Source organism: Pogona vitticeps, chromosome 5 (genome assembly GCF_051106095.1).
Source record: "Pogona vitticeps strain Pit_001003342236 chromosome 5, PviZW2.1, whole genome shotgun sequence".
Lineage (NCBI taxonomy): Eukaryota > Metazoa > Chordata > Lepidosauria > Squamata > Agamidae > Pogona > Pogona vitticeps.
The window spans coordinates 9,174,800-9,200,267 of NC_135787.1; the positions used below are offsets into that span (position 1 = coordinate 9,174,800).

Sequence of the window (25,468 nt, forward strand, 5' to 3'; positions counted from 1 at the left end):
GACAGGGGACAGATTGGATTTGTCTCCAGTGTGGAAGGGATTGTCACTCTCGAATTGGCCTCCTCAGCCACACTAGACGCTGTTCCAAGTCCTCCATACAGAGCACGATACCATAGTCTTTCGAGACTGAAGGATGCCTACTAAACTCAGTGATGAAATCTAGTAGTTAAGTTGCAGCTAGAGTATGCCCATTGAATCATTAGGGATTTGGCGAGTAAATTTCTCCATAAGTGATTCAAATAGGGCTAATCGAGTTGTGACTGACTATTGGATTTCAGTTGTTAAGTAACTTTTAGGCAAACCTGACCTCACCATCTGTCACGAGAGACCAATCATGCTGACCTTTCCCATATATTCTAGTTGCCAGTTCATAACCTTTTTTTCCCAGAGGGGAACTTAGTTCAGAAGGCTGCCTTTATAGTCCCAAAACTTGCCAACTGATGTTACAATCCTCAGATTTTTTTAAAGCCAGATCTCGAATTGGGAAATTAGGTACAGAGCAGCATAATGCATCTTTGTATAAGGCTGCAGCCTTAAATTAAAGCATCAGAGTCAGCAGATCAAAAACACTACAGATAATCCTTTCTCATGGTTCAAAAAAAGAGGCATTTCCAGTCATTGCATGTGTCGGTTGCCTTGTTTCACTGCTAACACCTGCTGATAGTATTCTTGCCAAACTGGTGGCTCAAGTATTTAATCATGAACAGCAAAAAATTAATACAGAGGATGAAGAACCTGTTGGTAGATAAGGAATTATTTCAGCATGGGTTGGTGAATGCAGTACACAGCCAGATCCCTGCATGTGCTGTAATTTAACTGAAGAATATTTAAAAATGCTGTTCAGATTTCATGGCGTCATACCAAGATATCCCCGCCTTCGATGAAAAGCAGTACATTTTAATATATTCTTGAATAAGCATGGATAATATTTATTAATCTCAACTCTCAGCAGTTTTTTGAGAGGTGGTTGAATGGGTTTTCCATGCCCTGCACGCTTTTTCCCCTTCCTGGTGACAAGCAGTAAGAGAGTCAGTTAAGCAACCCTTGAAAATAGCAGGGGGACTGTCCACAAAGAGTGGGAAGCATTATGAGGACACTCCAGAGATGGGGATTCAAGTTGTGGGACTCGCTATCAAGTTGGACTGAAGTTGCACCAGTGACTCAACTTGGACTTGACTTACTGTGTTTTGTAAAATGACTCGGACCCAACTCTCCTTTTTTTCAGGGGGGAAAAGCTTGTTTTTAATAGGGACTCAAACTTGGGGCTTGAGACTCAGAACTTGGTACCAAAGACTCAGACCCGGACTTGGGATTTGGACCCAAAGGCTTGCCAACACCCCTGGTACATTCAGCCCCCCCCCCCCCAGCAATAGCATATAGCTAGCTAGTCCTTCCTATCCAGAAATGCTGCACATTATACCTGGTGATGAGCAAGCTTACAGTGCAGAAACTGAAAAACTGGACAAATATTGCTAATGTGCAAACGTCTCAGTGATCACAGACTGAAATCAGAGTTAGCACCTTTTGAAAACTAGGTCAACACTAGCTTGGCTTGCCAGGTCTTGGGTGTTGGTCAAATCTGTTTGGGTTCACTCTCCAGATTTAAGGTCTCCATCATGAAATCTAAGAGACTGCCTCAGGATGTGCCGTTTAGTGGCTGTTTCAAGGGTTATCTTGTCTTTTTACCTATTACACTAATTTCAAGCTGTGTGTTGTGGGCTTCAGCCTGCAGTTCTCTCCCTGCAGTTCCCTCTCTCTCTCTTTTTTCTTTCTTTTTTCTTTTTTTCTTTCTTCTTCTTCTTCTTCTTCTTCTTCTTCTTCTTCTTCTTTTTTTTTGCAGTTGTTGCTGAAGGTCTGTCCCTTCTTTTTTGTGATCTCAGAAGGGCACGTCCCTAAATCTCATATTTTAGCCCTGAAGCTTTAGGGAATGCTACCCACGTCTTTAACAATAGCCCAACACAGTGAAACTCATCACAACTTTACAGTATACTATTGAAGGCTTGATACTTCTCTCAAATTTCTGAATTTGACTAAGTCTGGTTGAATTTCAGAGAAGCTGCTATTCAAAGCAAAATAACAAGCAAAACAAAGAAAATTTGGTTTTTGAAGTCAAATGCAACTGGATGTAAATTACCCAAGGACTATTTCAATACTATTTGGCATCATCAAATTTTGCAGAAGAGAGTTCCGGCATGGGTGGCCAATTCTTGTTGTAGTTCAGAGAGTGGAGGCCAAAGCCTGGTTGGCAGTTATGCCACCCAATTGTTCCTACAGCTTGGCCACCGTCTCCTAGCAACCAGGGGCCTTCCAGGTACTTGAGGCCGGATGCATGGCTGCCTTGAATCCATAGTAGTGCTTTCTTCTGTCTTCCTTAGGCAAAGGAGCAGCTGTAGTCCTCAATCAACAGTGGAAGAGGTTTCCCATAGCGCCTTATACTGTATTTGGCAACATGAGCCCTGCCCCATGGTGAGCAATAGGGAGCAAGTTGAGTGAGCTGCAAGTAAGGTAAAAGAGGTGCTTGCTTGGAGGGAGTCTAACCTATGATTTTGAGCAAGCTCTCTGTGCGGTAGCTATTTTAGATTTATTTTATAAGTCCTTACTTCCCAGAGATGTTCAAACATTCTGGGAATATTGGTACTGCCAGTTGGGATCCTTCAGCTTCCTAACTGAGCATGTTGTTGCTTTTATTGCTGTCAACACGCTTCCAACTTATGCTGACCTTATGAATGAGTGACCTCCAGAAGGGTCTATTTATTAATAACCTTGTTCAAGACTTGCAAATTCAAGGCTGTGGCTTCCTTTATTGAATCAATCCATCCTGTTTGGTTGTCTTCTTTTCCTGCTTCCTTCAACTTTTCCTGCCATTATTGTCTCTTTCAATGAGTTTCGTCTTCTCATATTACAGTAGATCTGTAGACTCATGTTCACTAAATTTTGGTTTAGTGAAAGAATAGACTCAGTTTGATTTATAATCCATTTCTTTGTCTGGCTGTCTATGGTATCCATAAAGCTCTCCTTTAAATATAACCTGTCATATTAATTCCACCCCCACCAGTCTTCTTTGATGTCCAGCTTTCATATTCTTAATGAGTAACTGGAAATACTGTACTATAGTATGAATCATATTGGTTTTGGCATCCAACAACACATCCTTATGATCTTTTCTTGTTCCTCTGTATTTGTCTTTTTAAGTCTCAAGTATTCTTCTGGTTTCTTGGCTATTGTACTGACTTGGAAATAGGCATCTCTTCTACCAATTTCCATTCCTTCATCTGAATCTCTTCTAGCTTTCCATATGATAAATAGTAGGGAGATAAAATACACTCTTCTCTGATACCTTTGTCAATAGAAAACCATTCAGTTTCTCCATATTCTGTTCTAACAGTAGATTCTTGTCCACAATGAGGCAACCCCGTTTCTTTCAGAACAACCTCAGCTTCTCCTGAGCCACATAGTCAAAGGCTTTGCTGCAATCTATAAAGCATAGACTGATCTTTTATCAAAGTTGCAGACTGATAGAATATAAGTATTATAAATGAATGTAGTCAGTTGCTACCCACAGCAAAGCTCATTAACAGGAATACTGTCTGTTAATAATAAAAAATAAGTCTATTACTGTATTATCATTTTATAGGGACTAGGATGTGACAGGTACTTTGAAACCTTAAAAGGGCAGAGGGAAATGGGCTGCAATGGCTTTTCTTTAAAAGGGGGGGTAGGGAGAGGAAAATTTCGTTTGTAAATAAAACGCATGATGGCCACTCCCAAACAAAGAATACTTTAGAATCTTAAAGACTGGCAAATTTATTAGGGTCCAAGACTTTGAGGACTATAGTCCATTTCACCAGTCACAACAGAGGCAATTTTTTAAAAACTTTAAATCATTCCTTATCTTATTGCATAGTTCCCAAAGACTTTCTCAAACAAAGAGGATCCCTAGGAATCCCCAGGACCTGGGAGAGAGGTGGGAAGCTTCTAATTCTCTGGAAGTGACCCTAACACAGCTGCTGCTGGTGATATCACCAGAGTTACACCAACAGGATTCTGGCTATTGTATAATTTCTGAGCTTTCAAATTATTATAAATAGACTTAAACTGATGACCTTAAAATATGAAGATTTTTTTCCCTTGAAGCACCTGTGAAAGTTTTTAAATCATGTTCACATCTTGTGTTCTTTCATCCATCAACTGACACTCAACAAGAGTCATTCCATCAAGGTGAGGAAAGGAGGGATGGGAAAAGGGCACATGTAAAGTGGGAATGCACACTCATCCACCCACACACTCAACAGTGGAACAGTGGAATGTTTTGAGAAGGAGAGAGACAAAGAAGATGTCTTCCTGCCACTGGAGAAGAGTGTAGTCCTTGTGGCTGGGTAGAGTTCGTTGACCTTTTGCAGGCTGTATTTTTCAGTGCTGGGAGTTGAGCTTTATTGAGTTTCAAACTTTCCTCTTTTTTGTTGAAGCTCTGCTGGTATTTTTGGATTTCAATGGCTTCCCTGTGCAGTCTAACATAATGATTGCTGATGTTGTTTTAGAGTTGATGGTGTTGGTGCCTTTGAAATGCCTTTGTTGATTTGGGGAACTGTTTCCAACTCTTCTCTAGGTTATTGGGTTTGTATTTATGATTACTGTCCTTTGCAAAGAGTTACCACAGCTAAGGTTTTGCAGGTGGGTGTTTTGGGATGGAAAGGAAAAGATTTTAAATTGCTGCACTGAAGGAGTGCAAGGGGTGGCCTGTCTAGGAATCTATTTTTACAATGAGGCTCTGATGTCACAAAGTGAGACTCTCATAACCTTGGGTTAATTGTGCCAGTTCAGCTCATAAACTCATACTATTTTGGTGACTAGTATAGCTATGTAAGAGTTGAACATTTTTTACCTTTTTATTTCATGGGCAGCAAGCAAGGCCCTGAGAGCCTGAAAGAGTATGAGGTTTATAAATGTTGATCACATTGGTGATCTCTGATCTGAGTAGAAATTTCATTTTTTTTTAATATTACAGGCATTGACAGGTGAAGAAGAAATAACTTGGTGCTTAGACTTCACTTAGTTAGCAATGTATGCTTTAATGTCTTTGTTACCTTGTTCATTCATTGTATTTTGTAGAAAAAAGAATATTTGGTTCACAGTACAAATGAATAGTATTATAGTATTATGAAAGGGTCTTGGCCTTTTCTAACCTGCACTTGCCTCAATCCACAGTTAGCAAATTGTTTCTGTTGTGTGATTCTGTAGGCATCCTTCAGTCTCGAGAGACTATGGTATAGAGGTCTTGGAATAGAGGTCTTAGAACAGCGTCTAGTGTGGCTGAGAAGGCCAATTTGAGAGTGACCATCCCTTCCACACTGAAGATACATCCAATCTGTCCCCTGTCCAGCTCCCTGATTTTGCTGGTTTTGGGACTGCCTCTTTGCCTCGGCCTGCTGGACAAGGGTCTCTTCAAATTGGGAGAGGCCGTGATGCACCGCCTGCCTCCAGGCTGAACGCTCAGAGGTCAAGGTTTCCCATCTGTTGAGGTCCATTCCTAAGGCCATGTGTAATTTATTGACTGAAATATAGCAGGGCTTTGCCTGCATGTCTGGCAACTCAGGCATATATGGGCACTGAATGACTTGGCAGTGCCTAGAGAGTAAACTTTGTAAGAAGCTATATAGCAGAAAATAAAAACAAAAGAGAGGTGGTGCCATAAAGACTAATGGATTGATTTGACTGTGAGCTTACATTTCCTAAGCCACATGGACCATAATATTAGGCCAGAGGTTAATGTATAAAGAGTACATGGTGGAGGGGTAAGAAAAAGTGGGTCACAATTACATTGGTAATGGGGTGTTAGAATAATAATGTTCTACCTTTGTAAGAGGAGGAAATAGATGTTTGCCATAATATGTTCTTCAATCCTAGGGTAGATAGAAATGCTACAAAGAGCCCATGGTTAGAACTGAAACACGTTGGTCTTGCAAAGATAGGGATGGAGAAATCACAATTCAAAGGGAATCCCATGCTGAAGAACAATCGGCGAACCGAGAAAGATACTGTAATATGAAATTAAATTAGGTATGAAGATAGGTGTGCTATCAGATATGTTATGCCTGTTTTCATCCTGAGTATGCAAACAGTAGCGTGTAATTTATTTTAGTCTCACAAAGGCTGTTTGAAGGCAGGCATGGAGTAGAATAAAGACACTCTGAGGAAGGTTGACTCCACTTCAGATTGGTGCTATGTGGACATGGGTTCAGGGTGCTTTTGAGTGCTGATTGTTAACTCTTTGTTTCCAGGTATAAGGAGAGGCTGCCTTCCAAGTGCTTTCAAGAACGTGTGACTAACAAAGAGAGGTTCTCGGATGCACTCAACGGCCAGCGATGGAGATTTCTGAAAAGTGGCCTGGATGATTTCAGAAATGGTTGCCCTCCCCCTTTAGACAATATCATCATTCAAGGCAAAAAGGGGCCTGTGCCAATAATTCTACAATACAAAAAAGCAGACGCTTCACTGATGGTGCCATATAAAGCCCCAGAACTCCAGACCAGAAGTGATGTCGTTTACTCCAAACTCAGCGCAACACAGAAAGCAAGGAAAGATTACATTGCACAGACCGAGCGCTGCCTAACACAACACCCACTCGCACTTTATCCTCATTTGGAGGAGAGTGTGCCAACAGAGGTAAAAATAATCTCCTGTTTGTTCTCAGTGGAGAATCCAACACACAAGTCAGAGATCCCAATTTTTTGATCTTGAATTTCCTATTCCATGCTTTTACAATTTGAACAAAGTTTGGCCAAGAGAAGCAGGGCATGGCTACTATGCATTCATGCAGGCCAAAACTGTAGAAGCAAAGATACTCATTTCTTTTATGCTCTAATATTCTGAGAATATCATATTCTTGGTCTGTAATGATATATCCTCTGTAGAGTTTGCTTGAAGTACTTTATATATCAGCTATCTAGCATCTCAAAAGTTTTAAACCCAACTTTTATTAAAATCCAAGAACAATGTTTATTAGAGGTATATGCAAAGGAACTCATCGCTCTTCATAACCTTTGTAAGTTGATTCACTATAAGTTAATTAGTTCATAAAGGAAATAAGCTATGTCACAAAATTGTTGGCTATCAAGATAAAATGTTCCTGTATTTACTTCTGTGTGCATAAAGCAACCTTTAAGCATTACAATAGATTAAGCATCTTAAGGGGCAAAGTATGCTCCAGAATATTTACTAATTAGCTTGTAGAGATCCAAACTAGGATGTAAAATGTTTTGCTTTGACCGAGCAAGGTCAGCGCTAAACCAGTTTGGAGTCAAGTGATACATTACAGATGACACATGTTAGAAGCTGAAAACACATTAATTTCCATGAGTCCTGTTTTGATTGAGCTTCATACTTGAGCAATCATACTTTTAAATGAAACCTATGTTTACCATCCAGTAAGAATTCACAAAACGAAGCAAACTAATTCATAAGCTAAAAAACTACTTGTGAAAAGCTTAGGCTGTGACAATCACACATCTTTCAGGACTTAAAAGAATTCTATATATATTTCAAATATTTCTGAAAGAGTGACCTTATTAGTCTGTTGCAGCCAAGACAGCTAGTCTTCTGGCACCTTAAAAAAAACTAGCAACCTCTATTTATTGCTGCTCAATTTTTTTGGGCCACTAACATCGTCTTTTCGAGTGAGGGCAAGAACTGCATGAGTACACACACACACGACAATATTTGTGTGGGGGTTATATTTATCTGATTCATTCTAATCTTCAGTATACCCAGCAGTAGGATGTTTAAGTTTCTTTGCATGAAAGATGATGTTGTTCAGATAGGATTAAAACTAGTGACAAACTATTCCGGACCTTGTGCCTGCTTTATCTCCAGCTTTTTCATGATGTCATGGGACTCCTGGATCCTGAGATGCATCTGACAAGATGCTCAGCTAAATATAGCAAAACTGAGGAGAACCTCTCTCAGTATCAGCTGGAGTATGGCACAAAACAAGAGAAACGCTTCAGCCCAACTGTCCCGTGAGTAGAATAAGAGATGGTGTGAGGCAAAAGGTGTCAGGTTTCCTCTTGAGTCTGGATGCCTTGGTTCCTTTAACGAGGATTGATGGGTGAAAAAAAAATGGAAATGAATTATTTTGGATTAAATGTTAGGGAGAACTTGGGCTTTTCTGCATATCCAAGCTCTGTGTGCCTCTCACATCTGCATGAAACTCCCATAGTCTTTGTTAATTTCAGTAATGCAACATTTCATCAGTACATGAGAAGGAGAGGGGAGGGAGTCCTGTTTCAGCGTTCACCTTGTTGCCAAGCAATACATTCCCCCTTTAAAAAAATAAAGATAAACCTCATCACCTGGTTGGACCGAAATGTCAACACAAACCACTAAACCTCTGCAAGTCATTAATTTCAAAGTGTATAGCGAAAGTATTCTGGTCATTGGCAACATTCGTGAGTTTCAGATCTAGCAATGTCAGCTTGGGTTGTCAAGATAGTGGCTTTTGTGCCAGGAACCATATTGGAGGGAATCTGATAGGTAAGCAGACAAGGCCCCTTGACAAGGTAAAGGTTCCCCCTTGACATTTAGTCCAGTCGTGTCCGACTCTAGGGTGCGGTGCTCATCCCCGTTTTCAAGCCATAGAGCCAGCACTTGTCCGAAGACAGTTTCCATGGTCACGTGGCCAGCGTGACTAGACATGGAACGCCGTTTACCTTCCCACTGAGGTGGTCCCTATTTATTTACTCACATTTTTACATGCTTTCAAACAGCTAGGTTGGCAGGAGCTGGGACAAAGCGACAGGGGCTCATTCTGTCGCATGGATCTGATCTTACAACTGCTGGTCTTCTGACCTTGCAGCACAGAGGCTTCTGCGGTTTAATCCACAGCGCCACCACATCCCTTCAGACAAGGCCCAGCCACTGCCAATTTCCTGTAAAATGTAAGAAACAAAGTAGATAAGAAAGTAGAACACACCTGATCTGAAGCTTGCAAACATCAGATAAAAAAACAGAAAACTCAAAGAAAAGCAACTTTGCCTGTCTTCTTAGCAGACCACAATGGGTCTGCCAAATCGCTACTTCTTCTCGTTCCACGTTCATCTTCCTCCTATATCTTGTTTGCTGACTCTAATGGCTTTTAGTGTCTTAGTTTTGGCCAACATGGTTCTTTATGATACGGTATACACCAGAGTTTAGAATGATATAGCACAAAAAGGATTTGTTTGGTTCCTTGCCGAGGAACACACTTTACAGCTCATTATCATTATTGTTAGCTTGGCTTTACACCTAACTTGTTTGAGTATACATCAGTATTTACCTTCAGCATGTAAGCTAACTGGGGCAGTGTGTTCCGTTCCTTCCTTTAAAAAAAATACGTAACTGAAAAAGGAGAGTCCCTATCATTCTGAGCAGTACAGGGTCTTGTTGGTTCTTCGGACAGTTTTGACTGTGATAAAGTTACTGTGAAGCAATGCATTCACAGAGGCAAGAGACAGCGTCTTGTATTGTTCTGAGCATTACTTTTCAGTAGAAAACCGAAATAGACACATCCAGGGCCTTCTTGCATACTGAAGGCAAATGCTAACATCGGCAGAAGTATCAGCACCTACAGATGATACGTGACAGTGAGATATAATCATTTGTAGGCATCAGCAAGTGTCATAGATACTTTATGAGAATGCTGATAATGTATTTCTTCTACCTCTAGGGCCTGGTTGCCTAAAAGGAAAAACCCTTACACGTGGCTTAGTGAAAAAGAAACAGCCGAGAGAGAAAAGGCAGCCAAAATAGCTTACGTTCCTCCATTGGATGAGAATGTGAAGCGTGTAACGAAGGAGTTTTGTGAATGGGTCAGTGCCATGGTAAGCTAGGGGTTGACTGAAAAAATCAGTTGATCATGGGTGGAAGCAAATTCATAAAAAGATATGTGTGATATATCATAGATATATCATAGATATATATGATCTATATAAAAAGTATATGCTGTTTTTCAGATGTCATGGACTTCTGTAAACTGTAAACGATGGCTGTTTAATATATTCATGAAGGCTTTCATGGCCGGGATCTAATGATTGTTGTTGGTTTTTCGGGCTCTTTGACCCTGTTGTGAAGGTTGTTCTTCCTAACGTTTCGCCAGTCTCTGTGGCCGGCATCTTCAGAGGACAGCACTATGGCTATTTATCTTAAAGTGTAGTTGGGGAAGGTGCTGATTTGATATATGCATTTGTTATAAAGTGTGCTGCTTATATAAAGTGCTCTCTGGAAGGTCTACAATTTAATAATGCATTAATTAAACATTAATTACACATTGCCGCCCTGCAGTGAGTCGAGTACTCAGTTTACTGACCTCGGAAGGATGGAAGGCTTGAATCAGCCTTGAGCCAGCTACCTGAGCGTGGGACCAAATTAGGTTGTGAGCAGAGTCTTCACTGCAATACTGCAGTTTAACCAGTGTGCCATGAGGCTCTGTGTTATGGTTAAAAAAATGTGTGGTCCAAAGCACCAGACCACTTCCACACAATGAAAAAATCTGCTTCTATTCATCCTGAAGCTTAAGAAATTAGTCTACTTCTACTCTTATTTCCTGTTACCATCTTTTGCTCAGTATGTATGAAGTGTTCGGCCTTGTGCTACCTACTCAGTACTGACTCACTAAATGTATCTGACATCATTGGCATGCCATGCTGAATTTGCCTAGATAGCTCCATGAGTTAGGTAACTGGCTCTGGGTGGAGTCAGAGGGTGGGGGTTCAATTCCCTACTTTGCCTCCAGGGTGAAGAGCCAACCCATGTAGTCTGCCCAGCCCCAGAATGAAGGCAACATAAACCATTTCTGAGTATTCTATACCTAAAAATCCCCAGAAAGGGTTGCCATTAAACAGAGCTTGACAGCACCTGATCATAATTTATGCTAGCTAAATAGGTCACTGAATCAGGGAACTGGCTGCAGAACCAGACGTTCACCGATGGATTCCCTACTGTGTATCACAGGATAAAAGCCAGCCTGTGTGGCCTTGGGTGAGCTGCACAGTCCCAGAATGCCCCCAGAAGAGGAGAATGGGAAACCACGGATGAGTGTTTTCCTCCTAGAAAACCCTGGAAAGAGTCACCATAACTCAGAATGGACTCAATGGCATATAATAATAATTACTGACCAAAATTCTGTTCATTGCAGATCATAACTTTCTATCTCTTTCTTCCTGGTAAATAAAGGTCCCTGCAATTCTCAGAAAGAGGTGGGGTGCACATGCATCCTAGCTTGGTGCATTTACCCCACCATTCTGAAAATAACAGCAGGGTGTTGGGTTTTTTTTTTTAACCATAGAGGAACAAATGGAAAGTTATGGCTTGGTTTAACCTACAAATCAGATTTCAGTCCTTGCCGATATGCTCAATAGAGGTAGAACTGTGCAACCCTTTTGAAATCAGAATAAAGACCACATGAGGGGAAGTGATTTCAGCCTATGTTGCAACCTTTGCAACAGTTAAGAAAAAGTGGAACTGCAAAAGATCATTCTAAGGCGGCTTGGTGGGTTTTGCATCCATGAAAGTTTGCAGGGTGATACCCGTGCAGCATGACACCCAGTCTTGTGACTGGAAAAGAATAAGGGGAAATGATAAAATAAATGCTTTGCTTTCAACAATTCTTGATACTTAATCCAGAGGAAGCAAATCCTCTGTTTGGGAAGAAATCATGCCTAAAAAAACAGTCTAAGAGGCATGCCATTCTATTCCAATCAGCTAGGAAGAGCGCTGGAAGAAAGAGCATTATGCAGTTTGTAAACAGTATTATTTCTGGTTTGATGTCTTGTTTCTGGTCTTCATGGAGGAAGCTTTTTTCCTCTCTACATCTGGCCTTTAATGTTTGCCACACATCCACTGTTCTTTGAAGCATCACAGGTCAGAGATAGGAAGATTGATGAATGACAGTCTTGTCCACTGCACTAGCTACAGAGATGAGTTTGGCCCGCCTCAGATCTCACTGGCTTTACTTCTTTGGGACACAAAGGAATGTTGTGTTTGGGGGGGGGGAGGTCTAGGCTTTAGGTCATAACCATAATGGATGAGCAGCTTCCCTTAACATTTTGGATGGAGACACCTTGTCCTGCTAAGTCACAAGTCACGTTGATCCAGATGTATTCATATTTCAAGTAGACCCTTAAGTACATCCTGAGTAACTTCCCAGATTTCAGTGAATGCAGTCTAAATATGCTAAATCTGGGTCTCTTCTCCGTAGCCAGTCCAGTCCAAGAATTTCACTGGACAAGACTGTGATTCATTGATCTTCCTATCTCTCTCCTGTGGTTCTCCAAAGAAAAGTAGATGCGGGAACCCTTCAAGGTCAGATGTAGAGAAAGAAAAAAAAAGCTTCCTCCATGAAGTTTGTTTATTTATTTATTTATTTATTTATTTGTTCGATTTATATCCCGCCCATCTGGTAAAGTCTACCACTCTTATGTAGCTAGCATCATCAAATGGTCTAGATTTTCTCAGATTTTAAGACTTCTGGCTATATTCGGGGAAGAAGTATGCTTGAATATCCCTCAGAGGAAGTGCTCAGTTCAGTAGCAAACAGCTGTGGTTTGAAACTGTACGTCTGAATGCAGGAAACGTAAAAGACTGCAGTCTTGTGCCTGCATTTAACAATGCGATCTATGGTTAGGTACATTGAAGCCAGGATTGTGGCCTTTCATACATGCTCCCAGTTCACTGGAACTGGTGGCAACGGATGCTAATTCCTTGCCCATCCGTTGAAGCATTCCATCCACCATGACTACCTTCCTGCAAATACCTTTCCTAGAGAGTTCTGCAGTGACAGAAACTACTGCCTTCTGACCGTTTGTGCTTGGTTTATAATTCCAGGGAGGAGAAAACTATAACATTGATGAAGCCACCATCATGAAATTGTTTGACACACGATATGAAACCAAGGCCAAGACATCAGCGGCGCCCATTAAAATAGTGGAGCTGTACCATGTGCCAGGAGAGCTGAGGGAGCTTGTGGGGCAGATTCCAACCCAAGATAGTATTAAGAGCCCTCTAAAGGTACGTGGGAGAAAGTGAGTGGGCATGAAGTGGTCACACTCTTGGGACACAGATATGTGTCTTGAAATGCCTCGTTAAAATGATAATTCTCATGCAATTCTGTTTTATTTTTGTAGAGCATACATATGAAAATTTACCCATTGGCAAAAATTCACTTGCCTCACCCCATCCTTCACAGAATCTTCACAGAAATTGTGTTTTTGATTTTTAAGGCCCTTTATGGTTTCACATTGGTTTGGTACCTGTAGGATCACCTTTCCTCACTGGCACCTACCTGGTTATAAAAATCTACCTCCAAGGTTCTACTCGGTGAAATATAACGAGTGGCTCTAAGAAGGGCTTTTTCAGTGGTGGCATCACAACTGTGGAATACATATTCCAAAGAAGCCCAAAACATTGCACCCTAGTATTATTTTTTTTAAAAAAAATATTGAAAATATATTTATCTTATCTTACTCCTTAAAAAAGACCCAAGGTTGGCTTACATGATTAAAAGACAGTATTTAAATCTAACAACGGCAAGTATACAAATCTAAAAAGAACTGAACAAAAACCAAACTAAAAAGCAGAAGCAACACCAAAACACGTTCTAAGCAGTAAGGTAAGCAATGCATTTAAAACTCCCATTCAGGCAGCCAGTCAGTCAGGGAAAACTTGCCCAAAGAGAAAGATCTTCACCTGTTTGTGGAAGGACAGTAAATATGGAGCCAGTCTAGCCTCCTAGGTGGAGAGAGAGAGAGAGAGAGTGTTCAAAAGTCTGGGAACGGCAATGGAGAAGGTCCTCTCCCATGTCCTCACCTGTAAAGGTGGCAGGACCGAGAGGGAGGCTTCTCCTGATGATCTTAATGCTCAAGGAGGCTTATAAAGAGATAAGCAATTTAAGACTTTATGGATGAGAATCATCACTTTGAATTCTCGCTGCAAACTGATCGGCAGCCGGTGGAGCTGAGTGACTGGCTGCCGGAGAGACCCTTTTTAGGATTTGAATGTTCACTGTTGTTGCTTTCATGTTGACTTTTAATAACCTAAGCCACCTTGGGTCCTCTTAAGAAGAAAGGTAGGACAATTTTTTAAAAAATAAATAAATCATTCTATGCATCATCAAGCCAGAACCAAGTTATATAGCAACCATAATAGAGCTTTCAAGGTAAGTAAAGATATTGAAAGAGTGTCTTTACGAATTCCGCACACTGACCAGTGAGTTCCCATGGCCAAGTGGAGATTCAAACCCAGGTCCCCTGACGCCTAGTTTATCTCTCTGTCCACCATATCATACTGGATTTTGGGCCATTTCTCTACTTACACCAGCAGGCTCCTGGTGATGATTTTGATTTAAAAAATGAGCAGGGAGAGTGGGGAAAGATGTATGTCATATCTAACATAAGCTTACACTGCAGTCTTGCAGCTACATTCAGCAGTGAGCACTGCTCTCTTCCATGGAAGGGGTTCTTAGGTTGCCACCTGCTGGCTACTGTGCAGTACTGCATCCACAACAATCCACCAACATGTGGTTTTTTCTGTATTGTATGCTTGTGAAATGGACACTTTGATGTTCTTTAGTTGTTAAGCCATGTCTGACTCTTTGTGACCCATGGACCAGAGCACGCCAGGCCCTCCTGTCTTCCACTGCCTCCCAGAGTTGGGTCAAATTCATGTTGGTCGCTTCGATGACACTGTCCAACCATCTTCTATTTAACATCCAAAAAACCAAGGAATTTATAGTGGACTATAGGAAAAAAAGAGCAGACATTCAGCCACTGTATATAGACGGAGTTTGTGTGGAACAGGTGGTTGAATGTAAGTTTCTTGGGACCATCATAACAAATGACCTGACTTGGAGTGCAAACACCGCTGCGTTAATCAGGAAGGCGCAACAACGGTTGTATTTCCTAAGGACTCTTAGAAAGCAACAATTGACTGAGAGTTTGTTAATCACCTTCTATCGGAGTTCGATTGAGAGCATATTATCCTACTGTCTCTGTGTATGGTTTACGAGCTGCACAGTGGCAGAGAAAAAGGCAATTCAAGGGGTGATCAAGACGGCCCAAAACATCATTGGCTGTTCACTCCCCTCTTTGGAAGAATTGTATAAGAACAGATGTAAGAGGAAGGTATCTAATATACTGAAAGACTCCTCTCATCCGGGACATCAGCTCTTTGAACTATTGCCATCGAGAAGGAGATTCAGGGTATTGAGAGCAAGGACAAGCAGATTCAAGAACAGCTTTTACCCAAGTGCAGTATTGAGTTTAAATGCGGGGTCATAAGTTTTTGGTGGAATTTTAATTGCTGGGAGAAACGGGGTATCTATATTTGTATGGTGAGTGTTGTGTATATTTTTAACTTTTTTTGTAGTGGTGTTGTCCAGTTTTACCTTGGGGAAGAGCACCTCATTTCGTTGCACCCACTTGTGAGTGCAATGACAAATAAATTTCTTATCTTATCTTATCTTATCTCATCCTCTGTCGTCCCCTTCTCTTGCCTTCACACTTTCCCAACATCAGGGTCTTTTCCAGGGAGTCTTCTCCCTGGAAAAGAGGAATAAATGGACACTAGGTGGTTAGAAAGATGGGGTTTGCTGATTTATTTATTTTATTTTATTTATTTATTTGATTTTTACCCCGCCCCTCTAGACCATGTCTACTCGGGGCGGCTTACAAAATAAAACAAAACAGTATAAAAACATATAAAATCATAAAATTACAAATTTCAATTTAAAACAATTAATTTAAAGAGAGGATTACCAAGATGGAATAGCAAAGAAAAAAAAAGAGAGAAAGACTTAATTGACTGGAGGGAAGGCCTTCTTGAATAACCAAGTTTTTAACTGGCTTTTAAAAACACCCAGCGAGGGTGCCAGCCGAATTTCTGTTGGGAGGGCATTCCACAGCCGAGGAGCCACCGCCGAGAAGGCCCGGTTTCTTGTTTTTTCCTTCCGGGCCTCTCTCGGCGTCAGACCCCTCAGCCGCCCCTGCTGGCTATGTCGGGTGATTCAGGTAGATCTGGGTGGGAGAAGACAGTCTGCCAAATATTGATTGGAGTGGCGGCATAAGTGCATATTGTTCTCACATGTATTTTTCATCCGTTGCTTTGTAACCTGTTACAACAGCATTGTCTGCTGGGCATAAACATGGAACTTAGGGAAGGGTTACTGTGCAAGGTGGGCAACTGGGTGATCTCCAGATGGTTTGGATTATCGTTCCTATTATTGCTGATCATTGGTGTTGTTGTCTAACATTGTAATCCAAAATATCTGGAGAGCTACAGGTTTCCAAGGTAGTTGATTTAACAGAAGCTATCAAATTATGCACTAAGAGAGCATTCCTGATGGACATTTCATAGGATGACCTGTTAAAAAGGGTATCTTGGGGGTTTCCATCCACTGTAACCTCAGTTTATAAAACCGGGGGCATTGGAGAGGTGCCTCTAAGTCATGATCCTTTACAGGAACATGTAGGAAAATACATTTTCTCTGTTGTGCCAGGCCCAAGATGTAAAGGAGCATATACAGCATCCTTTTGAACTGGGCTTGGAAACAAATCCACAGTCAATGAAGATGTTTCATACTAGTGATCTATATTATCTAGGATTGGTCCTAGTAAGCAGTGTGGCAGCAATAAAGGATGTTTCCCAAGAACCACTCAAAAGAAGCCACATATTTAGCCCACTGCAATAATTTATTGTAGTTTTTAACGGGGGATCAATAACTGCACTTAATATATCCAGCAAGGACTGTAACTAGCAGCCCAGACTGTAAGCATATAAATGAAGTGCTGAAGTGTTTTGGACAAAGTAAAACGACCGAAAAGGCACCTGTTATTAAGCAACAATGAGGTACTATAAACAGAACATGCATACGGTATTTATGGAATGACGGAGACACCGTAAAAACAAACTCAATGCTGGTTATTTTTTTACCAGACACCTTCTGAGCCGAAATGGGGGAAAATTAAGTACGGAGCTTGGTACCTTCCTCCCAAGAAATGGAAAAAGAAAAGAGAAAATGAGAAGGATGAGATTCCTGAATGTCTGCAAGTTTTTCTGGATTTAAGGAAGAAGAATATCCAAAAGGTAGGTAAAAACATTCTCAGCACTCTGCCGTGTAATTCTGTTTAACAGGCGGAAAAGCCACAGGCCATTCAAGAAGTCACTGTCCCATGTTCTGTCTCTACATTTTTTGGGGACTCGTCTACACAGCTGGGCCAGAGCGGACTAAACGGGGTCACTAGGAGGGCTGGTAGGCCATTTGGTGCCACCAATCCTCACATTCAAATAGCATATGGACCCCAAGCTACCCTATTTGGTCCACTTTTCAAATGTATGTGTATTAGGTATGTGTATTACAGGTGATCTTTAAGGTGTGGTCTAGAGTCTGCCACAGCCTAATACACACCCTTCATACACAAATACATCACTTTGTCTTAAATGGCCAATCAAGAAACTGCCATGGTGTTGGATCCAATTGTGGCAGTTACTTGACTGGCCCTTTAAAAAAGGGAAAGAAAAGATTTTTTTAAAAAAAGTTTTTTAAAACTGATGCAGCACATTTTCACTGCTGTAATAGATGTTTAAAAAATAAGTTCACTTCTTCCCCTCCATCAAGGAGCAGAGGAAGTGGTTAAATAAGCAAGATCCTAAAGTATAGGTTGGAGTTTACCAGCCAAAATCTTGGCGTAAAAGCTTTATTTGAAAATCACTGCATTAGAGATGCTGACAAGTGATATGAAAGTTACGGTCTTGGAATCAGAATGATTCTGACTTCCACTCAGAAATCCTCATCCTTGAGAATGAAGGGAAATATATTCACAAGTGACATCAACATTTTGGAAGCACACACATTTCTAGCATGAACTTTCCTAACATGCAGGCCTTTCTCCTTTATTCTCTACAGGCTTTACCCGCCGTCTTTACTCACAGTGAGGGTCATTTCCACTCATCATTTACTGTTTCTTGAGCTTTTTTAGAACCTGGGGAAACACATCAGTTGAATATTTATGTCACACTTTGAAAGCTATTATCTCAGGGCAAATGGCACTAATGAGAGATAGCCTTCAAAAATCTACCAAAAATGTAGCTTTACTTCATTCATTCATTCATTCATTCATTCATTCATTCATTCATTCATTCATTCATTCATTCATTTAACCTATATGCCGCCCACACTACTCAAAGGTCTCTGGGCGGCTTACAACAATTAAAATATAATAAAAAGAATAAAACAATTAAAATACAATTAAAATATATACTCTAAGAATTGCCATCAGGACTCACAGTTCATATTATTTCAATTAAAAGCCTTCTGGAACAGGAAGGTTTTGACCTGGCACCGAAATGTCATCAGCGTCGGCGCCAGACGAATTTCAAACAACAAGCTAGGCTCAAGAATAATGGAACTGAAATGGATCCTAGGGGCTTTTGACCAACCGCCATCCTGTCTCAGGATTTAAGCATTCTGTTTATGTCCATTGTTTATGACCTGTCTTGCAGGCCCAGGATGAAGGATCACCACTTCATGGAACATATGCTTTTGAAAAATTCCTTGAAATGAAAGGCTACCGGAAGCCTGAGGTGAGTGAAATTCATTGGCCACAATATTGGCCAAGCCTATCTATGTAGTAATTGGAGATCAGACCTGAAGTTACAGAAGCTCTGTGGAGGCAGTGTTTTTAATGTGGTCAGACTACAGACCAGTCCGCTTTGTAACCTGCCAAGTCTAACAATGCCTATTTGAGATGCATAGTGGCCTGCTAGCTGCACAAGAACCTCATTTTTGCTATTCTAGTTAGGCAGCACTAACAGAAGCATTCTCATGTTTCTGGTTAGCCATCCCACAAACTTGATCTGCTGCAAAATGTTTGATAGGTTGCAAATTAGGCAGAGCTGACAAAGCCTAGAAAAGGCTGTTGTTTTGGACAATAGCCTTTTTCAGTGATGATAAGAGTTTTCTTGGTAGTGGTATCATAGCTTTGAAACATGAAGAAGGCCCGTTAGACTATGTTGCTAGAGCTAAGTTCAGAGTTTGAGAAAGGGCATTTTTGAATCACAACTCCCAGAAGCCCTGCCTGGGGGCATTCTGGGGACTGTTATTCAAACAAGGTACTTATTTAAATACCGTATTTTTCACACCATAAGACACACTTTCCCCCCACAAAACGGGGGAAGAAGAAAACATTATATTTTCCTGTTTTCTTCTCCTAAAAAATTGGTGCGTCTTATGGAGCGAAAAATACGGGTAATCTTCCTCAGTTCTAGAGGGCTTCAGTGCTGAGGAGCCAGGATATCAAGTGCATTAATGTAGCATACTGAGATCGCAATATGGACCATGCCAGTCTTATTGCAAATCCATGGTAGTGCAAAGTGCAAACTAAGAAATTGGCAAACTCACACTGTGGTGCTGGAATGTCTAGAGGTTTGGGATGTGGGGGGGGGGGAAGTGCCATGATTTCCTAAGCACAAGGTGAACCAAGTGAGGAAGCCTTGATATACAGAAGAACCAAGCAAACACAGTTGATGCCCATCTAAAAGCCAAGACTGACCTAGCAGTTCAACAAATGCTATCTCAGAGGAAAGTAATGAACAGCACGGAGTGGATTTCGTGGACTTATTTTCAGGCCTTAAGAGAGCGTCTCAGCGCAGGAAAGCTTGCGTGTCTACTGATCAAAGGACCTTGTGGCAGAAGATGCAGCAGGAGACAGATCAGGAAGTTATTTCATCTCAGCTTTCCAAATCCTGCTAGATCCTTAAACCAATACGTCTCTTTGTGAACATGGTACAGAAGGCCTCGTTTAGCACTAACAAGAAGTGTTGGAAGATGCTATGTGGATACAACCTAGGACTCTCAAATGAGCAACACAGACTTATGACTGGAAAGAACTGGGAACAAGGTTTCTGGAAAGAAAGGGAGGAAAAAAGTGTGTGTGTAGGGGGGAATTATGTAATGTTATTTTAAGGGAGGAGAGATAATTTTTGTGGAAGTGAGAGATCTTCTGGGAAGCTAACAGTTGTCCTATCTCTGTGCCTTCAGGACACAACTGGTCTAAAACTAAAGCACGGTCATCTAGTTATTTAAATATAAGGCTGGAGAATATAAGGAAGTATGCTATGGTCATATGTAGCATCTACATATTCCCCCTCCTCATAGTGCTAATAAACAGTTAATTAGAGGCTTCTAAGCTCGAAGCTTCTGGTCAAATAAATAAATTCTATACAGAACGTGCTGTAACAATTAGCTCCACCCCTGGAACAAAGCCCACTTCAAATTAATACAAGCCTTGTATTAAAAATAACTAGAAGGAACACTGTTGAACCCGCTATTTTTTCCTCTATGCAAACAAGCCTTCTGTAATTTTTCCACCAACCTGTTAGTAGGTGTTAGAATTATTCACTCCTTACAGCAAGGCGAAGAGGAAATGGCTTGTTAATGACCGTCTACTGTAATCAATTTATTCATGCTAAAGAAGAGTTCTGAACCAAGGACAACTTTATTTGTTCCACCATTACCTCTGGCCCAACAGACTTTGAAGGTCTTTGAAAGAGGTCAGAAGTGCCTTTTCTTGCTTTACTTGGGGTGGTCATTCCACCTTCTCCTCTAATGATGAGGACAACTCACTTGCAAACTCTATACTGTACATTGGACTATTGTAAAGCTGCCAAAGCACTGTAAATCTCCTTGTGCATCAACCCCCATCAATTGCCCATCAGCGCCAGATAGCCTCCCCTCCCTCCCCATGCAAAAATAGAATGGAGGCAGTTCTCCTGATCTTACTGGAGCAGTAAGCTGAATGAGATGGGAGCGTCACCGTTAGAAGCCAAAAGCACATTTTATTTCCAGGCACATGATTCTTTCAAAGTTCTAGTTCTGTTTAGCCATACTTTAAAGATGCAGAGCCTGCACATAATGAGTGGAGAGCTCTAACCCCCCACACCCATGACCAAGGTAGTTAATTCTCTGACCAGGAATGATTGCATTCTGCACTTTCTTGGTTTTTAGAAGAAAAATGAATCAAGTGTCTGATGGAAAACTGTTGGTTTTACTTCTACATGTTCTTTGATGCTTATGAATTGGTTTCATTTGTGTTTCTATGTACTGTGTTATACTATACAGTATTGTACTTGGAATTTTATTGTAAACCACTTGCATTGTTCTTTATTAAGGGATATAGACATTTAATTAATAAAATAATAAAACCAGGTCTCTATAGTGAAAATTAGCTATATTATTGGCTATACAGTACTGTATATCATTTTAGAAAATTTAAGGTAACTAGATTTAGATACTAGATTTTAAATTGTCTTTTAATGTCAAATGTTTTTACAAAGCATTTTTAATTCTGGAAACTGTAAAATGCCTATGTTTCCCCCCCCCCCCCAGTGTGATTGGTCTAAAGACCACAACAATAAACTGTACTGTACAGTATGGTACAGCTATATTGACAAGGATAAAGAGGCATTGATGTTTTGTAAAAATAAACAAATAAATCATATTCAGACAAGTTAGGTAACTACTTACTCTTAACTAGTTACTTATAATTAATGCATTTACCCAAAAATGGAAGTATAACTGTATTCCATTACAGATGCAACGTTTTCCTTTTGCAACATTACTGTTAATATTTAGCTGCTTCTACAGTAATGGGGGTGTGGCTCCAGGACATGGTGCAAGCGAAACATCTCATGGTTCAAATGCCCCCCTCTTGCTGTTGCTTGCGATTTGTTCTGTTTGTTGTATACTTAACAAAGTAACAATAACAGCATCTAACACTCACAGCATGATGGAATTAAAATAATTAAGCAAAGATTGATAAGCCCCCAAACATCAACACTTACTTCTTTCTGTGGAAAGAGGATAGTTCTGATCAGAATCGGTGACATCCTTAAACAGTTCTGTAGAGCAGTGGTTCCCAAACTGTGTGCCCCACGGCACTACCAAACCCAGCCAGGAATGCCACGAAATCCTTGGATCTACTCCCACGGCTTCCTTGACATACTAGTCACTGGCCATGACTCCCTCAATATGAAGCTTTGAGGGGGAGCCGAAGGAAGGGATTCTGCTGAAGTATTACTCAGCTCAGCTTCCCTATTTCTTCTCCCTTCACGTCACCTGAAGTATCATGTTAGGGGAGCCGTGGCCAGTGGCCAGTAAGTCAAGGAAGCCAGAATATGGACAGACAGACAGACAGACAGACAGACAGACAGACAGACAGACAGATAGATAGATAGATAGATAGATAGATAGATAGATAGATAGATAGATAGATAGATAGATAGATAGATAGATAGATAGATAGATAGATAGATAGATAGATAGATAGATAGATAGATAGATAGATGGATGGATGGATGGATGAATGAATGAATGAATGAATGAATGAATGAATGAATGAATGAATGAATGAATGAATTTATACCCTGCCCATCTAGACCGAAGTCTACTCTAAGCACCGAAGTATTCTGATGTTTACACAGTTCCTTCTCTGAACTGTGGACACTCTATTTAGAGTCTATGTACAAACACTATATATGGCCTGATGAAAGATAATACACAAGTGCCTCCCCATAGATATTGGAAAGCGGGGTAGGGAGGCCTATAGTGCCAGAACTTCTCCTTTCTTCTCTATCCCTTTCCCGGCTGTGATCGATTGCATGCACATTTATACATGATAGGGCAGAGCTGTTCCCAAATCCCCACGTTTTGGTGATCTAATAGAGAAAGCCGAAACTCGTCAGAAGAGTAAAGAAGAAAAGGAAGCAACCCGATCTCCATCTCAGAACATGAAGAAATTACAGGAAGATAAAATAAAGCAGTTCAAGAAAGCTCTTCGCCTTCCTCCTATAAAGTCTGATCTGAAGATTCCTCGGCCATCCTATCTTAACCCCTTAACGTGAATAAACTGCTTTAGACAAGTCTTGGATATAAAGGCCTCCCCTATGTCTTGTTCTTGCTTGATGTAGTATATATACAGCAGAATCGAGTGATCAGCCTTACCCTTGGTTATTTTAAACTGCAGGTAGAGGGACTGATATTTTTTTAAAATCTGGGAATTTTTAAAATCTGGGAATGAGGTGAAAATGACGTTTAAATACTATATAATTGTTTGTCCTTTGTTTTCAAGGAATATTCACCAGGGGATTCACTATTTAGGGAAAGAAGAAGGAAGCAATTAAGGTTGAATAATGCCATGTTAACTGAAACGGGAGGTGACTGACTAGCCTAACACAAGCTTTGAAGATGGGTCCACAGTGAGGGGCAGGTTAGAGGATGTTGGGCTTGTTCCGTCATCGAAATGTTATACCCAGATCTTCTCTCTTCTTTTATGCATCCTCGATTCTCGGTGGGCCGTGTTTCACCGGGTCCTTCAGTTTTAAGAGAGAGCTTCCCAATGGACATGATCAATATTAAATTCTTCCAGTCTACCCTTGAATCTTTTATTTTGTCTAACTGAACACCTGCAACAGGATCTCCATAGAAAATATGTTTTGGCAGATGGTCAGCCAACATCCTGTCTATGAGCTAGGTATAATCACAGGATCAAAACAGATTTAGAGAATGATGGAACCCCATTATTTTATTTTGGAATGCCTGGTTTGCTGAAAAGATGCACACTTTATTCTTAATTTCACTTCATTTTCTTCAGTGCTTTTTTCTGGATATGGGGCAAATTCTACAGGGAGCTCTTTTACTGAACAGTTAATGTAACTCTTGCTTTTCTAACTCAGTTCCACATGAGCAGCCCAATGAGGGTGTGGGTGCGGATGGGTGTTATGGGAACTATAGTCATATGATATATTTTAGGGAAGAGATCTAAGAGAGTTGCTTAAAGGTTTTCTGGCTGCCACAGAAGGTTTCCTGGATCCTAGACCGCAGGTAGAGAACCTGTGGCCCTCCGGATATTGTTGAACCAAACATTGCTCAATCCATTGGTTGAGGTAGATGAGTTGACAGGAGCCGGAATTCAGTAGTGTTACAGTCAGCTCTGATGTCACCTGTCCTTCAAGGGTTTGGAGGGAAAGTTATCATCCAATAGTGGTCAGGAGGCGGGACATCAGGGGGAGGAGCTGTGTTGTATATATAGAAAGTGGGGGGTTTTTTTAGGAGAGGAAGAAGGAGTTGGGTTCTGTGTGAACACGTGTGGAGAGCCTGTATAAGCTTGAGCCTTTCGTTACCTGATTACATGATATTTGTGTTTTACCAATCCATGTGTACCAATCAATAAACATTTAGTTCTTTTATTTTTAAATCCATTCCAGTCTGTGTGACTCAATTCAGGGAATGGTTGGTGGCAGACTGCCAGAGGTGTAGAAGTGTGGTGACGTAGCGACCTTCCTTTGTGAGGTGGAAGGAGGACGTTACAAGTAGCATGTGGAATGCTGCAGTTTTCCTATTATCATAGTACATCTACTGCATATACCATACTGGACCAGCCATATACTGAAACTGTAAATGAGCACTGTCATTTTTAATATGTAAGGCTGTTTCTTTCATGGATCTCATCTCATGTAGACATAGCATGATCAATGCACTGAGGAATACTAACTCTTTGCCAAGAAGTGTGCGATGAATTGCCACAAAAAAAGTGCAGCCCTCCCTTAAACAGAGGATGTGTAATAACTTTTGTGCTTGTTTGCTTCAGTTTCTTCTGCAGATGTTGGCTGCAAGTAGTCCTGACAAGGGAATAGAGGAGAGTGGAAGTTCCTCAAGGAAGATATCTGTGAAGGTTCTTGAAAGCCTTAAAGTGGCATCTTCCACAGTCTTCTAAGCAGCCATTTTAGTCAACTAGTGTTTGCTTGATCTTTTGTAAAACTTAACCAAGAAGTTACTTAGAATGAGATACTTTCTCCCTCCCCTTCATTGGAAACTGTAGAGAAAAAACATGGTATGTAAAATAGATGAGCGAGTGAATTAGAAAAAAAAAAACGGACAAGGATGTCAATCCCAAATATTAGCCATTAAAAGCCTGGGATACTACCAGATAGTTTAAGCTCACCCACTGTACAGGAGAGAAAAGAATTATTCAGATTGTAATATATTTTAAGAGAAACTAAAGATATGGATTGTAAATATGAGTGTAATGTAACTGCACAATATGAAATATCCCTTGTCAAGTTTTAAATATGGTCTGTCTCTAATAAAGTATCTTATTCCAGCGACTCTGTGCCTGACCAACATGGATATTTGATTTTGATCTTCAGAGTAGCAAATATATTTTCATCTCATTTATTTGGGAGTCTGCAGGGCAGTCGGGGAAGGAGAAGATTTTGTCCTGTGGTGACCACACAATAGCAAACAAAGGGCAGTTGCTATAGCAACTAAGGGGACAGATGGATCCAAGTACGAATCTCACTTTATTAACCTTTACAGTGAAGACTTCTGCTCTTCCAGATGATGTCTTGCAAGCTTTGTCCCATTCCCAAAGAACAGAAGGCCCTAAAA

At 40.8% G+C, this 25,468-nt stretch overlaps 1 protein-coding gene across 1 annotated transcript; it reads left to right on the forward strand.

The window, feature by feature from the left end:
- The first annotated feature begins 4,368 nt into the window (after positions 1 to 4,368).
- FAM47E (family with sequence similarity 47 member E) lies at positions 4,369 to 25,185 on the forward strand. The gene is made up of 7 exons (XM_020805240.3): positions 4,369 to 6,663; positions 7,870 to 8,015; positions 9,701 to 9,854; positions 12,856 to 13,038; positions 16,960 to 17,109; positions 18,526 to 18,606; positions 24,669 to 25,185. The coding sequence occupies exons 1-7, from the start codon at positions 6,496 to 6,498 to the stop codon at positions 24,792 to 24,794; spliced, it is 1,008 nt and encodes a 335-aa protein (XP_020660899.3). The 5' UTR covers positions 4,369 to 6,495; the 3' UTR covers positions 24,795 to 25,185.
- Positions 25,186 to 25,468: the final 283 nt, after the last annotated feature.

Coding starts and splice junctions, on each gene's coding strand:
- FAM47E (XM_020805240.3), top strand. CDS start 6,496: ATGGTGCCATATAAAGCCCCAGAACTCCAGACCAGAAGTGATGTCGTT. Junction 13,039..16,959: donor GTATTAAGAGCCCTCTAAAG/GTACGTGGGAGA, acceptor TTTTTTTACCAG/ACACCTTCTGAGCCGAAATG. Junction 17,110..18,525: donor GGAAGAAGAATATCCAAAAG/GTAGGTAAAAAC, acceptor CCTGTCTTGCAG/GCCCAGGATGAAGGATCACC.